Below are 22120 nucleotides of genomic sequence, written 5' to 3' on the forward strand. Positions count from 1 at the left end.
CATCTGTGCTCGTGGAAAATCCTCCCATCACCCACCTATTGGCTAGTTGCACCCTTTAAAAGTTCGCCCTGGATTTTGTCACCAGCTTACCCTCATCATAAGGTAACGCCACTATCCTCACAACAGTTGATCGCTTTTCCAAAGCTGTCCATTTTGTGGCACTCTCCAAACTCCCCTAAGCCAGAGAGACTGGGGATCTTCTGGTGCAACATGTGTTCCGTCTCCATGGCATCCCGCTGGACATCGTCTCCAACAGGGGCCCCCAATTCATCTCTCAGGTTTGGGAGGCTTTTTGTCAAGCTCTTGGTGCATTGGTAAGTCTCTCCTCTGGTTTTCACCATCAGACCAATGGCCAGATTGTTGTAGTTGATATGACGCAAGGGAGCAGGGAACATAAGGAATAGGACCCAAATGCAGACTAGGAATAGGACCCAGTTTATTGCAGGAAAGGCTTACATGGGTAGTCAGGCGGGCAGAATTTCAAATCAGGAAGGCAGTCCAAAACAAGCAAACAAATCAGACATGGAGCAGGCAATAAACAAAATCCAAAAGTCTAGACGAGGTCCAAGCAAACGCAGAAATAAATCCAAGAGACTCAGGAGAAGCACAGGAAACAAGGCTGGGACACCTGACATTTAAACCATTGTGGAGGTGGGTATGGGTATGTGTGAACTGCAGAGGGAGATGTAGTGGAGTGGCTCAGGTGAGCAGATGGACACAATCATTCGGGAGCAATTTGCGGAGGGTTTCCCTACCAGGGTGGCTGAGTGGGTGAAGTACCCCCACCCCGTGGATCTGAGGGCCACGGTCACACTGGCAGAGGATTACCTTGCGGTACACCCCCGAAGCCAGACACCGCAGGACTACTCCTGTGGAAGCTCCTCTCCTGTGGAATCAGGTCCCAGTTTGGGTTCGGGAGGCAGACACCATCTCCACATTTAAGAGTAGGCTAAAGACTTTCCTCTTTGATAAAGGTTATAATTAGGGCTGGCTTGGGTGAGTCCTGAACCATCCCTTAGTTATGCTGCTATAGGACTAGACTGCTGGGAGACTTCACATGATGCGCCTCTTTCCTCTCTCCTTCTCTCCCTCTCCATCTGTATGCATTTTTATCCCATTACTGCATGTTACTAACTCAACATCTTCTCTCTCCTGTAGTTCTATGCTTTCTCATTTCTCTCTACTCTCCACTCTCGCTTTCAGCAGGTATTTCTGCCTCCGGAGCTGCATCTCTGGTTTTCTGGTTGTGGGCCAACTGCTGCCCCTGTGTTCCTGCTTGACAACTGCTACTACAGTTGTTGTTATTGGCTCTGTTACTGATGCTGACATTATTTTTCCTATAGCTGTCATTCCTATTATTACTAATTTATTAATATTAACACTACAATTACTATTGTACTATATTTAAAAAAATTATACGTGGTCTTTGCATTGTGCCTCCCTCTCTCTTTTGTGTTAAGGCAGCGGTTGGTTCCCGCCTGATCCACCCCCTGATTTTGGGTACAGATTGGCTTGGGTTTGATAGGTTAGTGAGGCACTGTGTGGGGGTGTGTGCACGACCATCAGGGACATGGGATGTGTGCTCAGTGGCAATGCAAGGTTGTCCAATGCTGCAGATGGGGAGGAGGAACCGTCAGCACCTCCACAGGAGTGTAACACTTTGTTACCCTCCACTGAAGATTTTCCACTGGAGCAGTCTTGTGACGACACTCTACGCTTTGCCTTCGACCAAGTGATAAAAATTGATGGTCATGTGGTGTGCCCAGTCATATCCACACTTTTCAGTGATCAGGGACAGGCTGTACAGAGTGAGTCGTGACACTTAGACAGGGGAAGAAGTAACACAGGTCCCATTTGAACGCCTGGTAATGGACCACATCGGGCCATTTTGCCGGAGCGCATGTGTATATCGCTGCTAGTGTTAGTGGACTACGCAACCCGATATCCTGAAGCAGTGCCATTGCGCACCATCTCTGCAAAGAGTGTGGCGCAGGCACTGTTTCAGGTCATCTCCCGAGTCGGGATCCCGAAAGAGATCCTGACTGACCAGGGCACCTCATTCATGTAACGCACACTGAGAGAACTTTACGGATTATTGGGCATCAAGTCGATTCGAACCAGCGTATACCCCCCAGACCGACGGGCTCGTCAAGCGTCTGAATAAAACTTTGAAGTCCATGATCCGTAAATTTGTGCACAAGGATGAGCGCAATTGGGAGAGGTGGCTAGATCCTCTGTTGTAGAGCAAAACTCCACACGTTAGGGCAGTTGTCAATTTGCTGAGGCTCAGGAGCGTCAACAACGCCTATACAACAGTGGGGCTAGATTAAGACAATTCACACTGGGAGATAAAGTGCTTATATTACTCCCTTTGTCCAGCTCCAAATTACTCGCCAGGGGGCAAGGATCCTTTGTGGTCACTCTCCGTGTGGCCGACTTGGATTATGAGGTTGTGTGGTCTGATAGGGGAGGGGCAATGCAGATCTACCACCTCAACCTCCTAAAAGCATGGAGAGAGGCAGAGCTGGTAGCTCTGGTGACAACAGTGAGCGAGAGAGATGTGGAGGTTTCAAAATCAGCCAGTGCCGCCTCACTCCCTTTTGACAACCATCTCACATTGTCCCAGAGAACAGACGTTGCCAAGTTGCAACAGCGTTTTGCTGATGTGTTCTCCCCCCTGCCGGGTCGCACCAACCTCACAGAGCATCACATTGAGGCCCTACCAGTTGCCTGAGCATAAATGGAAAATGGTTCAGGGAGAATTAAAGGCCATGCTGAAGATGGGCGTAATAGAAGAGTCCAACAGTGCCTGGTGTAGCCCAATTGTTCTTGTAGGCAAGAAGGATGGGACCATACGGTTCTGTGTGGACTACCAGGACAGGAGGCGAGCAACGGGGAGACTGGTAGAGGAGCCAGCGGAACCAATGATGCCAGGGAACCCAGAGCCTGCTGCTCCGATGGAACAGGAGGGTGCTGCTGCTGCAATCCAGCAGTGAGAAGAGGGTGCTGCTGCTGCGATCCAGCAGTGACAGGAGGCTGCAGCGGCAGCTCAGGGGGATCAGGAGGCTGCAGCGGTGGCATCTCAGGGGGATCAGGTGGCTGCGGCGGTAGCTCAGAGAGATCAGGTGGTTGCAGTGGCATCTCAGGGGGATCAGCTGGCTGCAGCCCAACCGGAGCAGGAGGCGGTTGCGATCCAGCAGAGAGTTTAGGGGTGTGCTGCGATCCAACCGGGGCAGGAGGCGGTTGCGATCCAGCAGAGAGTTCAGCGGTGTGCTGCGATCCAACTGGGGCAGGAGGCGGTTGCAATCCAACAGAGAGTTTAGGGGTGTGTTGTCATCCAACCGTTAACCACTACATAATAAAACAGGAAGCAGGACAAAACCCCGAAACTATGAAACAGATGGAGAGAGCCCGGAGACTCGTCTGTCTTTCAACCACCTGCGCTCTCAGCCTCTCCTGCTTTCCCAGAATCTCCAACCAAGATTTATCATTTGCTCTTTTATTGTGCAATAAATCTGACTGTGATCAAACTTCCAGATTCCATCTCTGTGTCCTGCTTTTGGGTCGTTAAGATCGTTAACCATAACAAAGGTCAATTATCTGTCTAATGATGTATTAGACAGATAATTGACAGATTATTTGCCACTACTGGCAAAAAAACAATACAAAGTAAGTGAGTCTATAAAAAAGAAAAAAATGAAAAAAGAAATACCGTTAAAAGTAAGCATGTAAAAATACAAATTATATGTAAGAGGAGTGCAGCTCTCAGATAGTGGGCTTTAATAGTTCTGTAACCCAGTTATTAAACGTAATGTTCTTGTTTAGATGTTTAGATATTTATCCTCACAACAAAACACCACTTCACTTACATGAGGTGACATTCAAAGACTATGACATGTATAGATTGATAAGAAGGACATACATTCACAGAAGCACACTTCATAGCAGCAGTGCATAGAGGAGGTGAGTCAGTAATTTTGATACAGAGTGCTACAGTATTTGTTGACATTACCATTTAAGTGGACTGTTAACTGTGAGTAAATGAATGAAAGAATGAATGAACTGTAGATGTCAGGATTGTGCAGTGGACAATATGAGCTTAAAACAATATCATGAAATTGCAACTATGTTTATGATGATGATCATTTTATATAAATAAAGGAGCAGACAGAGAGGCAGAGCTGTGGCTCTGTTATCTTTACAGTAACTCTCTGATTAAAATTAACACAGACTGATGAGTTAATTTGGTCAATATGTAACTTCAAACTGACTTCATCTTAATGCAGACTTTATTAGGTAAAATGTGTGTCTAGCTGATACAAAACTAAGTTTAGTCTGGTGTTTGACTGCTTGTGCTCCTCTGCTTGCTTGATGAATTTTTCCTCACACATCCCCAACCTGATTGTGACTGATCGGACCATTTGGCTCCATTTTTCTCAACTTTTCTCACTGATTCTGATTCAGTGTATTTTATTGAAGGGCAGACTGAACAGTGAGAGGCAGGAACATAGGCCCAGAGCTCATTTTTGACTTCACAAACACTTTTGACTTCAAGAATACAAAATGTGTTTTGGTGAGAGACACTGAATGTAAACATGATTGTGTGTGTGTGTGTGTGTGTGTGTGTCTAATGTAGTGAAGTCATAGTCATACATGAATGATTGAATAAATCAGTATCACAACTGTAACCAAGTATAACTGAATCTGACTGAAATCTCTCCCTCAATTCAAATTTCAAGTCTTTTGATTTTTGTATCCACCTTTGGTGCTAAGTGCTGTCTATGGTGTTTTCACAAGTAGAGATTACTTATCAAATAAACACTGTGGACAGCCTTTTTCCCCCCTGTGTACCAGTGTTTCTGTACATGGAGCTCTTCTTTGTTGTGTGATGGTGACTCACTGTTCATACTAACTACCCAATCCTTCTTCTGTTGTTTTCTTTCTGTCTAGAAATGTAAATGCATCACTTTCCTAATACCAGAGAAATCTTTCCTTGAAAGACCTACCAGGCAGTGGCAACATTTTGATCCACTGTTGTGTGTTATGTTGCAGTAAATCCACAAACTGAAAGGTAAAGGTTCTTACCACTATGAGGTTCCACATACGAGCAGCCTCGGCCACCAGTGTGGACACAGAGCTGCAGCCTGGCATCAGCACAATTTTAATGGGCTCTGTGTACAGAAGGTCATACAGCAACTTGGTGGCCTCCCCTGGATCACACTGTGAACATACAGACACAGACAGCAGAACAGTCAGTATAAGAAACCCACGATGCCCAACATCCTTACATAGGTATTGCAGTTTATCATTTGACAACATTCGATAAATAACAAGTGGATATTGCAAGGTGACCGCAGGTTTCACAATGAAAAGACATTTTAATGACACCCAGAAGATGTTTAAATATAATTAAATTTAACGTCAGAAATCAATTATTTACAGTTACTTGTAGCCAAAGAAAGGTCTGAAACAATAACATACTAAGAAAAAAACTACCAAGAAATTAACTGTTTAAGAAATTAAACAGTAGGACAGTCAGTATAAGACATGACCAAACATCACCGCAAGAGGTGCGACCTTTGCAGGAAGAGGGGAAGAGAGCCGGGATAGAGTTATACTAATCCAGCTTGGACCTAGCAGTACCACTACCCAGCCAACTTTTGGCTAATGTCTGGTTGCAGTAAAATTAAAAGTGATGAATAAACGTTAACTCAGCAATGGGAAATCCGAGACTGTTGTGCCCTTTACAGAGACCTGGCTCCACGGTAAGACGAGGGGAGGAGGACTCTGTTTACATCAATAATGCTTGGTGCTCAAATGTAGTCAAAATTGATAGACAATGTTTCCCAGATGTCTAGTTTTTAATGTTAAGATGTTGACCATATTATTGTTGTGCCACACCATGTGTGGAGAACAAAAGACAGCGGCCAAATTGGGAAACGCAAAGCCTTGACCTGAGGCCTGAATGGGAAACAAAGGCCAAACAGTGAAATGGCGCCAAGTCTCCACCAGCCGTTAATTCACGCCTAGATGTGATATTTCAACTCGATTCCAGATGCCTGGAAAAATGCAGCCACAGCGCAGGAATCCTGGCGCACAGCTATGACATCATCACCTCCATAAAGCAGAGAGCGCCACGCTGCTCAACGTCTTTCCATTTTAACTTTCTTCGTACCCCCTCGCACCTCCTCCTCTATTGTCCCCCCCCACACACACACACCTTATATGCTTGCTGATTGTTGTTTACTTATTGTGCTTAGAATAGACGATAGTGGTTGTTGGCTGAAGTTATTGATTGTTGTTCAGTGCTAAGGTTAAATAAACGCCTTTTAAGGAGCAGTTGCCTGTGGTTAATTTGTATATGTGTTGTAATAACAGCCGGTTGTGACAGTCAGTGCTCGGATTCATCCTTCACTGTTCACCATTACTAATGTAAGATAGTATTTTAAATATCGACATTTTTAGGTGGACAGCTACCTTTGAGACAGTTTATCACGTTTGGTTATTGGTCCCTGATCCAAGGGTGGTGACCCGTAATTATTCATCCATATTAATAATTTTGATAATATTAATAATTTTATTAACATTGATAAATATCTTTGATATTTTTGCTAATAATCAAACCTGCCCTGCCTGAATACCAACATTATCTGCCTAGATAATTCATCAGTGTTTTTGTTGCTCATGCTTACATTCCAATTCAAAAAATGCACTACACTACAGCAACGTGTATGAGGTCATCAGCAATGACATGAAAAAACAACCGGATGGCATTTTTATTGTAGCTGGTGATTTTATTCAAACAGACAGTTTTACCCAAATTCCAATACCCTGGATCATGTTAATACAAACATTTCTGGCAGCTTCAATTTATTTATATAGCGCCAATTCATAACATAACTTATCTCCTTGCACTTTTGCTATAGAGCAGGTCTAGACAGTACACTTATTAATATTATCTACAGAGACCCAACAAGTCCCACCAAGAGCAAGCACTTGGCGACAATGGCAAGGAAAAACTTCCCTTTAACAGGCAAAAACCTTGGGCAGAACCAGACTCAGCAAATCAAAATCATTCCCCAACCAGAAATTCTGGTTGAATGGAGAGGTGAGGGCCCTATCCAGAGACACAAAAGCTGCCTTTCGGTCAGGTGACAAGGAAGCTTACAGTACTGCCAGAGCCAGAGTGAAAGCTGGCATCTTAGTGTACTAAGAGCATGTGCCAAGATATCACTGTCACAGGAGATTGTTCCCATCTGCTTCAAGACAGCCACCATCGTCCCTCTACCAAAAAGGTCTGCATCGTCTAGTCTAACCGACTACCACCCCGTGGCACTCACCTCCATTCTTATGAAGTGCTTTGAAAAACTGGTTCTCCAACACAATATCCCAGCCAGCCTGGACCATCACCAGTTTGCATTCAGAACCAGCAGATCCACAGAGGATGCCATTTCCACTGCCCTCCACTCAGTCTTCACACACCTTGAAAATAGCAACACCTACATCAGAATGCAGTTTGTTGATATAAATTTGAAGTAACTGATTGGCAAACGTAGCACTGGATATTGGACTTCCTCACAAACAGACCACAGACAGTTCGGATTGGCAGACACACAGAAATAAAATAAATCAAATTTATCTATCAAAAAGTGATTTGGGGTAACAAGCTAACCCCGCCCATTATATAAAACCACACTTGCATGTTGCAGGTAGTGGGGGTAGCTAACAGAGAAATATCTTAGTACGAGGTGTTACTGGACAGATGTATTTGGAATTCAACTGGCAAAACCTTTGTTTACATGTCTAAAGAATGTGGTTGAGGTGTAATTTATTAATTTAACCCTTATCCTTAACCTGATCTAACAACGTGGGTGAGGGAGGTGTGGGTGGAGGTGAACAGTCCTACAGCTCCATATCTCTCCACAGCTCTGCAATGTGCTATATTTGTGCGGCTTTGATCCCAATCGTAACTAAACCCCGGCCACATACTGTATGGTGTTTCACTCAGAGTACGTCACAAGTGGCAACTACTAAATAATGGTAAACACTAAAACTTAGCATGACGGTAGTACAAGTATAGTCATAAAGATAGTGAGCTGACTCAGTAATAACAGTTACACTGTAATATCTATGTTAAAGGCAAATAAGTAGGAGTTTCCTAAAAGAACAATCTATAGACTAATACAAAAATAATCCCTCTCAATCATCACTTATGGCCCACTAGAAGTGTTTGGCGGTGTCTGCATCTGCAGAGACCCTGCCCTCTGCCTGTAGTTTCTTATCAGTTTGCTGTATTCTGGACGTTTCTGGGTGTCAGCCTTTGGGCAGTGGTGTGTAGCCCCCAGCCAATAACAGTGTGCAGGCAGGTTACATCGCTGTCTCCGTCTCTCTCCTCTGCTCTGTCTGTGTCATAGATGTATCTCCAGTGCTGGCACACTGCTAAAACAAAGTGTGGATATAGGTTGGGTCTGAGCTACACACACACGCAGAGCAGAGAGCAGCAGTCAGGATAAAGCTGGCTCCTTCCCGAAGGGCTGTGCTGAGGTGTGGGCGATTTTATTTGTGCTTTAGAACGGAACTGCCATCAAACTAAAATAAAAAAGAAAATATTTGCCTGATTCACTGCTTTGTTCTACGTAACGCTGCTCCCTCTTTCCATTCACTCTTTAGCTTTCTCTCTCGCTCTGAACTGGGGAGGAGGGCCCAAATTTGAGCAGCAACCGACAAATCCTACTTATTCTGCCTTTGAATTTACTAATGTCAGCTACTGTGACATTCGCGACATTCTGAGTGTATTGATCTGAGGAAGAGTGTGTTTTATTTCTTATGAATTCAACTTTTTATTTGTACTTTATGTTATTTGTAGATTGTGTTATTTTTTCTTTCAAAAGTTACATAGTCTTGCTTTAAAGCCACCACACTGTAAGTTGAGTGTTTATGTGATGCTTACAGCATCTTTCAAATGACTCTGATGGCGTAAGTTGTTATTTGCATAAAAATGACAATTCCGGTGAAAATTGTCACAGACTACAGTAAGTGTTGCCAAAGTCAGAAATGTTCATATTCTATACATAGGGGTTTTTCAAGGACCTGCAGACACTCTGTTAAGGGTTTAGAATCTAATGGACTAACTACTATGATTTTGGTGATACACTAGGAAAGCAATAAACAGTGATGTTGCAAATCGCAGCCCCTCCCAAATTGACCATCTAGTTGATAGTGCTGCAGGCTCACTGTGAATGACACTCGATTCTATCGCTCCTCCAAAAAAGAAGATAATAAAACAAAGAAGGTTAGCTCCATGGTATAACCCCCAAACCCGCAAATTAAAGCAAACATCGCAAAAACTTGAAAGGAAATGGCGTTCCAACAACCTGGAAGAATCTCGTTTAGTCTGGCAAGATAGTCTTAAAACATACAGGAAGGCCCTCCGTAATGCCAGAGCAGCATACTACTCATCATTAATAGAGAAAAATAAAAACAACCCCAGGTTTCTTTTCAGAACTGTAGCCAGGCTGACAGAGAGTCATAGCTCTATTGAGCCATGTATTCCTATAGCCCTCATTAGTAACGACTTCAAGAGCTTCGTTAATAATACAATTTTAACTATTAGAGAAAAAATTCATCAAGTCCTGCCTTCAACCGGTGCCGACTTGTCTTCAAACACAGGAACCTTGGAAACAGCTGTAGAGCCTGATGTGTGTTTTGGCTGCTTTGCTCTGTCAACCTTCTTCAGCTGACTTCGACAATTAATTCATCTGAGCCATCAACCTGTCTCTTGGACCCCATTCCAACTAGGCTGCTTAAAGAAGTCTTACCCTTAGTTAGCACTTCTTTACTGGATATGATCAATCTGTCTTTATTAACAGGCTATGTACCACTATCCTTTAAAATAGCTGTAATTAAACCGCTTCTTAAAAAGCCCACTCTTAATCCAGGGGTTTAGGCCAACTATAGACCTATATCTAACCTTCCTTTTCTTTCTAAGATCTTTGAGAAAGCAGTCACCAATCAGTTGTGTGACTTTCTAAATAACAATAGTTTATTTGAGGATTTTCAGTCAAGATTTAGAGTGCATCATAGCACAGAGACAGCACTGTTGAAAATTACAAGTGACCTTTTAATTGCATCAGACAATGGACTTGTCTCTGTACTTGTTAGATCTTAGTGCTGCGTTCGACACCATTGACCATCACATCCTATTACAGAGACTGGAACATGTAATTGGCATTAAAGGAACCACACTAAGCTGGTTTAAATCCTATCTATCAGATCGATCTCAGTTTGTACATGTTAACGGTGAGTCCTCCGTGCACGCCAAAGTCACAGAGTTCCACAAGGTTTTGTGCTTGGACCGATTCTATTCACCTTATATATGCTTCCTCCAGGCAATATTATTAGGAAACACTCCATAAACTTTAATTGTTATGCAGATGATACCCAATTATATCTATCGATCAAGCCAGATGAAACTAACCAGTTAACTAAACTTCAAGCATGCCTTAAGGACGTAAAGACGTGGATGACCTGCAATTTTCTGATGTTAAACTCAGACAAAACTGAAGTTATTGTACTTGGCCCCAAACACCTCCGAGACATTATCTAAAGATATAGTTACTCTAGATGGCATTGCCCTGGCCTCCAGCAGCACCGTAAGGAACCTCGGAGTTATCTTTATCAGGATTTATCCTTTAACTCCCACATGAAACAAACTTCAAGGACTGCCTTTTTTCACCTATGTAACATTGCAAAAATCAGGCTGTCTCAATATGATGCTGAAAAACTAGTGCATGCACTTGGTTGGACTACTGCAATTCCTTTTTATCAGGCTGCCCAAATAAGTCCTTTAAGACTCTCCAGTTGATCCAGAATGCTGCGGCACGTGTACTGACAAGAACTAGGAAAAGACATCATATTTCTCCAATATAAGCTTCTCTGCACTGGCTCCCTGTAAAATCCAGAATAGAATTTAAAATCCTTCTCCTCACCTACAGAGCTCTTAATGATCAGGCACTATCGTATCTTAAAGATCTCATAATACCTTATTATATGACTAGAACACTGCGCTCCCAGAATGCAGGGTTACCTGTGGCTCTTAGAGTCTCCAAAAGTAGAATGGGAGACAGAGCCTTCAATTATCAAGCACCTCTCCTGTGGAATCACATCACAATGTGGGTTCGGGAGGCAGACACCATCCCCACATTTAAGAGTAGGCTTAAGACTTTCCTCTTTGATAAAGCTTATAGTTAGGGTTGGCTTGGGTGAGCCCTAAACCATCCCTTAGTTATGCTGCTATAGGCCTAGACTGCCGGGAGACTTCCCATGACACACCTCTTTCCTCTCTCCTTCTCTCCCTCTCCATCTGTATGGATTTTTATCCCATTGCTGCATGTTACTAACTCTTTCTCTCTCCCGTAGTTCTGTGCCTTCTCGTTTCTCTCTCCTTCTGTCGCTTTCAGCAGGTATTTCTGCCTCCGGAGCTGCAGAGACTGGATCTGTGGTTGTGGGCCACTTGCTGCCCCTGTGTGCCTGCTCGACAACTGCTACTACAGTTGTTGTTATTGGCTCTGTTACTAATACTGATACTATTATTATTCCTATAGCTGTCATTCCTATTATTATTAATTTATTAATATTAATACTACAATTACAATTCTACTATTTAAAAAAAAACATTCTACTATTCGTACTTCTTCTATTTGTTGGCAGAGATGGGTAGTAACGAGAACATTTACTCATTTACATATAGCCCACTTTAGTCACTTTTTAAAGTAAATTGCACATGTGGGAGTAGTTTTAATGCAGCTCACTTTTTACTCTTACTTGAGTAGATGTTTAGAGAAAAATCATAACTTTTACTCTGTTACATTTGAATACATTTTTCACGCTACTTTTATTTATTTATTATTTTATGCATTCATGCCATTGACTGTATATAAAGATGGACGACTTGACAGCTCCCCAAAAATGAAGCCATAACATCTCAATCACTCCTTGGTGGCTGGCTGCAGTATGTCATAAACCCCTCGATGTTGGTGGATGGGACATGAGCCAAACATGAAAAATCAAAGTACACGTCAAATACATTTTTCCCAAAGATGATTTTTGTCATTTTTGGGAGTTCTTACTACGCTGATGTATGATCAAGAGTTTTTCTGATAAGTTTGGTTTTAATTAGTTATTTGATGCTCTAAAAAGGGGGTTTCATGTCATAATGGACAGCTGAGCTCTGTTTGCGATTGAGTCGGCCGGGTGTATGGGCGGGACCTTGATACTGCGGCTTCAACCTCGGTCACTACTGCGCAGACTCTGGCTCCAAATGACATCACCAGTGCAAGATGGCAGCTTCCGTATCCGGGATATTTTGGCTTCGTTTTTGTACAATGGGAGGAAGTGGAGATGTGTTGTCCATCTATAAATACAGTATGTGATTCATGCACATTCCATTAAGAGACAGGTGGCAGCTAGTCCCAGGTCTGCTGGCGCTCTGTTATCCTACTGCAGCCACACCTCCACATGACTCTGTTCAGAGCAGAATAATGGCTGAAGCTACAGCACGAGTATGGCTTTCAAATAGCGCACACAGTGCAGCGGGCTCTAGTTGTGAACGTTGGTCTGAAGTCAGTATATCAGAGAACAATGCTGACACTGAACTGACAGAAAGCAGTGAGTTTGCCTGTTAATGCTAATAAGTTTAATAATATATACACAGAGTATATCATGCTTCAAATCTTCTAGGCTACTGCTCCTGCTTTCTGTCGTAATGTAGCCTAAATATTCAAGCTAACGGTGTGCTAGCGGTGTGCATTTAACTAGTCGAATTCATTTGTGTAGCCTGATAAAAACAAAAGTAGAGACCAAATTACACACAGATAAAAAAGACAAACTACTTTTATTTCATGTGGACATGAGTGACTAAACGTTTCAACCACCGATGATCTTCCTCAGGTAAAAGTGAAGAAGTGAACACACCTGTATTTAATAGGCAGCTAATGATGAAACGTCACAGCATTTTCTTCATTTTCTCCCATTATTTTGATCCATACGTTACAAATAGTGTTCCTTGCTTTCCATTTACAGCCTATAGTCAATGAAAAATCAATAAGCTATTTAAATGATAATGGTGAAGGAGTGTTGACCATACATCATTAAACAGAGAAAAAGGGGGTCATGCTTTGGTGACTGTTGGGAATTTGTGTTTTTTGTCATCATGTAATTAACATTTGCCATTATGTCATTAGTCCACACAGACCATTAAAAGAAAAGCAACTTGATAAATAGTTTTCCTTGATTTTGTATGAGAAAGCAATGGTTATGCAAATCTGTGTATGATCAGACAAGGCTAGAATAGGGGTCACATTGTGCAACCTCACTCACATTTTGATACAACATGATGCAGATGCATGATGAGTTAAATCTGATAAAAATATACAGCAAAAATTGATTCAAACTGTCAGATAAATTTTTGAAATGACATGCAGATTCAACTCTAAATTACACATATTTGAGATAAATTTATTGTGGTCTATTCCTCAAAGGCTACAAGCACATGTTTCTCTTCACTGTATTCCTGTTTTGAAAGTTGTTTTACTGATAACGTTTCTCAACAGAGAAACACAGGAGTCTCCCAGATGATGTAACAATACTATATGTTTCTGTTATGGCCACCATCATTTCAACTTCTATCAGAGAACTTTTTTTCAGTTTGACACAGTGGATCGCTCTAAGTACCCATGAGCCTTGGTCGCCATTGCCATGGAGAGGAAGCCAGTCAGACATGTGAATCAGCTGTAGTCATACGCGTTGGAAGATGATTTGAGCTGGGGGTTCTGCCACCGAATATGCAAAATACGTTACGTCACTTTATTCAATACCATGGCTGCCGTTCTCAAGCATTAATTTAGCTCAATGGCACTCTCTCTCGCCACTTACAACTTTGTAACCTACAAATCAGCTGATTAACAACTAATTAACAACTAAACTAGGAGTAGGATTGTACAGGTGGGTTTCTCTTTGGATTTCAGAGCGTCCGCTGGCAACTAGCCCAGATTGCAACAATTCAAACCTGAAACTTGGCCTACTGCAAGAATTTTGCAATCAAGGACAAAGGGGAATGAGAGCTTGTAGTTCTAGACATTGTTTTTCTTTTGGTTTTATCTCTTGAGTGGAGGGACATGATTTTGGGGAAGCTAAGCCTCCTCCAGCATTTGAATAGACTACACTCTGCAGACTAGGGCCTAGGCTACTGTCTTTTTAATTTCAGTGTTCTATTCCAGCGTTCATTTGTTGCAAAAGTTGTCTGATTGATTCAATATTATTAATTAAATAGTTGTAATGATATTTGATTTGGTATGTATTGAGTGTGATTAAAATGTTAAGAATTGAGAGTTGTTTTTTTTTACCTCAAATACTCATATCGTCCACAATCCATCAGGGGGTGCTGTAGCCCCCTCAGCACCCCACTTCCAATGCCTATGGCTGTACTGAATTCAAAATGCTTCATTGTTTCAGTTTTGAACAAATGCCAAATTCATCATTGACACAGATTCCAAAGTGAAATCTTTCAAGTTGCAGATTTTACAATCTGTTTTCTAAAAAGTGTCATCTTTTGCTTCTGTTTGTTGATAGCAAGAAATGGGATTTTTCTTAGTGGAATTCACCTTGGGACATGTGAAGAGCTTCACTTTTTTATGAACTCAGGCTACCTTTAACTTTTAATCAAATGATCAGATATTTTCTCGCACAGTTGTTTATCCTTTGTACTCGCGATTCACCCAGGAGAGTTTCAAGCTCATCGGATGTGGTGGAGGAATGACAATTTTCACAGGGGTGGACAGCCTGAGGCCAGTACTCACTTTATTGATCCCCGAGGCGAAACTCTTTTGCTATAGCAGCTCACTATCACGTCAGTGTACACAGGAATAGAAGTACTAAGCAAATTGGTATCTTGTTCAGTTAGTGACATGGCACTGTACAGAGGTTAGATTAGAAAATTTGTGCAGGCAATGAGGGATAAACAGCCCAATGTTATTTATTTACTATTATTAATATTATTATATTATTGAAACCAAACATTTCCTGTTGCTGTTCATTCATTTTAAAAGCATTCCATTGGCAAAACACCAGGTGGCTTTTATTGTGAAGCAGCCACAGGAAATGCAATATATTTGTCACAGACATTAGTGCCCATTGCATTATTGTTTGGGGAAAGACAACAAGACATGGATATTTTGGGCAGCTTTTGTTGGTGTTTCAGTTTTACTGAAGCAGTTATAACCACAGTAAAATGTCCTTCTGGTAATTACAGTGGTGTGCAAAAGTGTTTGCCCAATTCCTGATTTCTTATTTTTTTGCAAGTTTGTCACATTTGGAACCAAATGGAACCATGAATTCTTCTGTCTACCAAAAACTCCTGAAGGAGAATGTCCGGCCATCTGTTTGTGACCTCAAGTTGAAGCGAACTTATCCAAAAGGACAGCAGCAAGTCCACCTCTGAATGGCTGAAGAAGAACAAAATGAAGACTTTGGAGTGGCCTAGTCAAAGTCCTGACCTGAATCCTATTGAGATGCTGTGTCATGACCTTAAAAAGACAGTTCATGCTCGAAAACCCTCCAATGTGGCTGAATTACAACAATTCTGCAAAGATGAGTGGGCCAAAATTCCTCCACAGCGCTGTAAAAGACTCATTGCAAATTATTGCAAACGCTTGATTGCAGTTGTTGCTGCTAAGGATGGCCCAACCAGTTATTAGGTTTTGGGGGCAATCACTTTTTCACACAAGGCCATGTAGGTTTGGATTTTGTTTTCCCTTAATAATAACAACCTTCATTTAAAAACTGCATTTTGTGTTTAATTGTGTTATCTTTGACTAATATGTAAATTTGTTTGATGATCTGAAACATTTAAGTGTGACAAACTTGCAAAAAAGAAATCAGGAAGGGGGCAAACACTTTTGCACACCACTGTATATGGGCTTTCATGTTTTATATATTAACAACTGGCAACAGTACCGACTAGTGGTTTTAGTAGTTGACTAGTCAAGTAATTTGTGAAACACCCTGTGGGAATCGCTGCTAATGTTAACAAGATAGGCTCACTAAGCTTCTGCTTTCTGAGTAGAACCACGGAAGTTGACAGTGTATCTCCTAGCAATGCCAACTCTAAGTTGTCAGTCAACACCTGTCATGGGAAATGCCCACTCAGAAGTTCGAGACTTAGACATTGCTTACACAAATATACACAAAATGGTTTTATCCTCTTTTGAAAAATGGAAGAATGTGCACAACAGCTGTAGTATCATTATAGTTTGCATTTCCTAACACAACAAGTGAAGAGATACAGCTATCACGGATACGCCAAGCTCCACCGTCTGTTAATCACGCACACCTGCTCCCTATCACACTCCTGCTCCCCATCAGCACCTAATCACAGCCAGCATAAAAGCCCAACACTCAACTCAGCCAGTTGTCCGACCTCATTGATCCAAGGACTCCACATGCGACTCTGCATAACCCCTACGGTCCACTCCAGCGATCTTCCACTGCAGCGGGTTCCTACCCCAGCATGTTACCCACTCCATCCTACTCCTGCGAGGTTCCCTCTCCATTCCACTCCAGTGGGCTTCCCCTTCTCCATACCGGCTGACCTATCTGTTCTGGCTGTAATCAAAATATACATCTGTCTCCCTATCGGTGTCTCCTGCCTCTCTGTCTGTAACAGAAGGTCAGACCTCTACCGAAGGATTACAGCCCAAGCTCCGCGGACGCCGTTCAGAGCAGGTGGATTGTCTCCGCCGATACTCTTCGCTAATCCACCCACACCCACACCCACTCCAACCATCACTTCCGTCACTTCCGCAGTCGCTCCGTCACCACCGGATACGCTATGCCCTGGGCCAGACCGGCGCCCTTCTTTGGCTTGGTGGAGGACTGCAATGGCATCCTGTTGCTGTATCCATTGCCGCTAGATAAGCAGTCCACAGATCCAAATCCATATCGGGGTACCCGTCTGGCTCGAGATGGACCACGCAGTCACCAGATTGCACTCCGGCCTGCCAATCATCAGCCTACACCTTGACCTGCCAGTCATCAGCCTGCACCCTGGCCTGCCAGTCTTCAGCCTACTAACCAGCGACTCGCCTGCACCGCTGCCCCACTGCCCAGTTGCTTGCCTGCTCTGCCACCCAGCAACTCGCAAGCTCCACTGCCGTCTCCAGTTCCTGCGCCGCGGCGGCCTCCAATTCCGCCATCACTCCCTGCTCCCAGACTCCCTGCCAGATCACAGTCGCCTCTGTTCCTGGCTGGATCGCAGCAGCACCAACCCCTTGTCGCCGCTGGATCGCAGTCGCCTCCTTTCCCGGCTGGATCACAGCAGCCCCCTGGACTCCCTGCTGGATCACAGCAGCACCAATCCCTTGCCGCTACTGGATCGCAGCAGCACCAATCCCCAGGTGCAGGCAAACACCTGTCCAGGCCTCGGGTCGTCCATCCAAGCTCCAGAGGGATTCTACCTTCGCCGCCGGCCTCCAGAGGGGTGCCGCCCTCGTCGCCGGCCTCCAGAGAGGTGCCACCTTCGCCTCCAGTCTCCAGTCTCCAACCGCTAACTGTTTCTAACTGTAACATTAACTGCCCTCAGCTAGTTAGCTGTGCAGCTGCGGTCCAATTAATTGACTCTGCCCGGAGTAAACAATGACACTCCCCCAGTGCTCCCGGCTCCAAGCTCCCAGTCCGGGCAGTCAGCTAATGGCACAGCTAGCAGCACAGCTGAAGTAGCTAACTGCTAACAACAAGTAGTTAAAGCCATCAATCAACAATTTCCGTAAATAACCAAAAGTTGAAGCAGAGCAGCTGGAGGACATCAGAAGGAAGACCAGAAAATATTCCCTCCATAAAATATGATCCAGTTTAACCAAAATCAGTGAATAAAGTTTTAAAAGTTGTGTGCTTTTGTACAGTAATCAGTGAGGCCCGGTCCCCAGAAAAACTCCGCTCCAACCTAATTCTTGTCTAAATAAATAAAAATAAATAAATGAACAAATTAATAAATAAAATTAAGCAAATTTAAAACAGAAATAATAATTTGTGTAACATTTTATAAATTATTTAATGCATACATTCATTTTATTATTAGTTTTGGTGCATTTAATAGCACATTAATTTACGAGTTAGTTTACGAGTTAATTAACGAGTAATTTATTTATTTATTTTTGATTTTGGTACTTCAGGTCTTCCATAATGATGGTCAGAAACATTTAAACTTGTCTCTCTCAAAACCTAACACGACAGCAGCGGATAGCTGTCCACCATTGAGTTTGGTTCTGTCCAAGGTTTCTGCCTGTTAAAAGGAAGTTTTTTCTTGCCACTGTCGCCAAATGCTTGCTCATGGTGGGATTTGTTGGGTCTCTGTAATTAATATTATAAAGAGTACGGTCTAGACCTGAATGAATTATATATAAATAAAATTGAATTGAATTAATTTCCTGCTACAGTGTTTGCCAACATCAGTAGCTGACAAGATGTAAACATGGACCCAAGCTGTTTCCTAGCAACCAGCTCCTGAAACAGTCTACATCCTGTCTATTAGGTTAAAATCCATTCCTGTGGAATAATTAAAGGATGCTGCTGAGGCATGTGCTGGATTTCCTCTCCTCACCTAATGACACTGAGTCAACAGGCTCGGTAACAAGCAGCTTGGAGAAAGCTGCCCTCTTCAGTCCTGAATCAAACAGATGGTTTGTAAAGCAGGCCCACCATAATCCGGAGCTGCATTCCTCACAGCTGACTCATTGATTAACTCTGGCACTCAGGGGAAATCACCAACACATTCAAATGAGATACTGTAGCTGTTATATCCCATCCCATCCCATCCTCATCCCACGCTGAACCTATGGGACCTGCCTTCAACTTTCAGCACAGCAGGGCCTGGACAAACATTTAATCATCTTTTCGCCAGATCTCTGGAAAAAAGCTTGACAAATTTTCTGCTCTGTTCACCACCTGATGACACAGCCTCGTTTTTTTTTTTTTTTTTGGCCTCTCGGGCATCGCAGCATGCAGTGCTGGACTGTGATCAACGGGAGATCCATCAGAGCATGTTCGTGATGTGCAGCTGTCCTGGCAGAGCAGTGGAGTGGTGTAGAGGTCTGTCACAAACAAGTTTAATCATCCAGCCTTCCATCTGCTCCTGTTTGTTTAATGATAGGTGCATTATCTTGCCTTTTTCTTGGAGCCAAATCTGTGTTTGTTTGAACTGCTGTTGTCTTGGTTACTGTTGTCATGCCAACCTCTACACCCCCTTATTCCCCTCACCCCCTAACTCCAGGCTTTTGAAGTGGGGATCCAATGCAGAGCAGCTCGAACCAATCAGAGTCATGCTTTTAAAAAACTCCTGCCAGTCACAGTACATGTAACTGTTTATACACTGTGTGTGTGTGTGTGTGTGTGTGTGTGTGTGTGTGTGTGTGTGTGTGTTGGTATGCAGTGTGTGGCGAGGCTCAGGTGAGAAGAGGCAGAATGAGAGAATGGGACAGTTCAAATTATAATATGGCAGTGAAAAACTTCAGAATTGAAAATCTAAGCCCACATTTTACCAATTAACGATAAATGAAGATATAAATATCTCTGGTCACACTGCAACCCAGGGCTTCCATGCTCAAACAGATAAAAAAGAATATAATAATTGTGTTCTGTGAAGAGTTCAAAGCTATCAATAAAGCTTTAACATCTATTTGACAAATTGCAGGTGAGGAGTAACAAACATGAGTACTGACCAGTTAAACAGAATGATGCTGGGGGGAAAATCCTGTAATCCCTGATATATATTATTATTTCTAATCATTTGGTGCTCTTGAGAGAAGCACAACAAGTAATCAACCCTAACCCTGAATCATGTCAAACACTGCATGAAAAAATGTATTTGATTTTGAAGTATCTAAATCAGCATTGTGCTCCAAAGGCAGCTCATATTAGAATGTATGCCAGTTGAAGCCCATACACTGTTTAAATGTTCATCACATCCCTGTTGGTTAGATTCAGCTTGTGACAGCTGCTCCTCTTTGTCGATGCAGTTTCTATAATAGCTGACAAAGGATAATTGGCCTTTGACCTCTGAATCAGTACCCACATCTCCGATTTGTTCAAGATTCATATAGGTCTGGTGTTGTGTTCATTGATGACTGTTTCCCCCGGTTGCAGAAACAATCGACCAGTCAGAAAATTGTAGAATGGGGACGTAGTTTTCCTACATAGCTAGCTAGCTAGCTAGCTACAGCCACGAAAAATGACCACCAAAATGGTGACAAGAGCAGACAAAAGCATCACATCTGTACAGGTTGTTGTAAGTCGACTTACAGAAATAACAACTCGTGGAATATTTCTTAATGTTACATTACTCCCAGCAACTGCTACCCCAGGTTCCACAAATGAATATTTCATGAGTATTTCACTTATAATTTAGGGCAACCAAGAAAATAAAACATGAGCACAATGTCAGTCTCACTGAATGAAGCGAAACAAAGTAACAATTCAGTCTGATTATCAGGCAAAATACAGCCACCTTTAAGACAGTTTGTAAAGGTGATGAAGTTTCCTTTTAATGTAGTGTTTACATTATTTTTTCATCCCCATGTATCTCCTTGCACCCCTGTTCATATTATTATTATATATATTATTATAAATGAACTATTTTGCAATAGCAAAAATGTTAAGTGGGAAATTTAATACTGCCCAGAATACATCTTTTATCCACCGTAACAAGGAAATGTGGTCACACTTTATTTTACGGTACACCAATGAGATGTAATAAGCCGCATTTCGTATCAAATTAGTCCGAAACAAGGCATATGTTCTTTATTATAATGTACAATATTATATGGCATTAAATTCATCTCATTACAGCCTGTGTTGTCTAATTAAGCTATAGGCCCATGTTGGCAGCATTAAATGTGGTGTCTAATATAGCATAATTTGGTAGTAAGGGTAGAATGGCGTAGTAGTAGCATATTTTGGATATGATATGGCATTGGCATTCATTTTTTAAATATGTGAAGGTGGCACGGTGAAGCTCAAACAGGCTAACTTGCTCTTTAACATTAGGAAAGATCTTGGGCTTGGTTAAATGTCAAAAAAGTTGATGATGACTTGAAGCACCACATGGGTCGCTCTTTTTCAATATTTAAACAAAACCACCATCTTTCTCTAACCTTAACTTTAACTGTATTCTGGTAGCCTAAAACAACAACACGTGAGATGCAGGATGCAAACCCTGTTCTCTGGTGTCAAAGTCCTGCGATTTGTAGGTCCAACGACTTCTGGATTAGAAAAAAATGTTGCCAGTACGTAGCAATTCATGTTTACACCGAAATGTGTTTGGCAAAGCAAAGTGATAGCACAGGACATTTTGAAGGAGACAGCGTTGCATGCTTTTTGAAATTTAACAGTGCTGGTTTGTACAGAGTGTGGGTCTAAGAAAAATAATGGAAGAACATTTCAACTGTTAAATTTCATGCAGCAGCAAAGCCTATCAAGTATTATTTCACAGGTATATTTTATATTGTTTCTAACTGACATACAATAGATCTTTGGCTGTCTGGTTTTGTTTCTCAGAGACAAATGAGGCAACCCAGTGTCACGTGACTTGGTGAAACAATTCCTGTACATGCCTGTGGACTTGAATAACGTGAAGCTACGTAAACACTCGCTCACTTTTTGCTCATCCATCCTTCTGACCTTCACACCTGTATTCTTCACTGCACCAACATCAAACTACTTTCTACTCTCTTTCTAATTGTGTTTCCTCAACCTCGTTATTTCCTGGTCTATTTTCCTGCACCATTCACATTAGAATTTAAGATGCTGTGTTGCTTTCATAACGTTTGGAGTTCAGGTTGAGTGAAAGCCAACGAGCAGCAAAGTTTCTAGGGTGAGCAGACAGGAAACTATTAGCAGAGACTGTGTTGCTGAGCGTGTGCAGGCTGTATAGCTGCTGTTCTTAGGCAGACACACACAGATGCAGCTGTTACGCTGCTATACAGTAGGTAGAACATTTCCCTGGGGCTGCGACCAACTTTATGACTGCTACATTTGAAAACATACAATACACAGAGGACTGCCAGTTATCCTA

The 22120-nt window shown here is 42.5% G+C and overlaps 1 protein-coding gene across 7 annotated transcripts in view; it reads right to left on the reverse strand.

Annotated features, from left to right (window-relative positions):
- Nucleotides 1-22120, reverse strand: part of gabbr1b (gamma-aminobutyric acid (GABA) B receptor, 1b) — a 242481-nt gene that overhangs the window by 87842 nt on the left and 132519 nt on the right. For all 7 annotated transcript variants that reach the window (XM_044171397.1, XM_044171396.1, XM_044171401.1 and 4 more), the window contains one exon: nt 5086-5220. In XM_044171397.1, the coding sequence (XP_044027332.1) occupies nt 5086-5220 (135 nt within the window). The remainder of the gene's footprint in view (nt 1-5085; nt 5221-22120) is intronic.

Source organism: Siniperca chuatsi, linkage group LG17, assembly GCF_020085105.1.
Source record: "Siniperca chuatsi isolate FFG_IHB_CAS linkage group LG17, ASM2008510v1, whole genome shotgun sequence".
NCBI classification, from domain to species: domain Eukaryota; kingdom Metazoa; phylum Chordata; class Actinopteri; order Centrarchiformes; family Sinipercidae; genus Siniperca; species Siniperca chuatsi.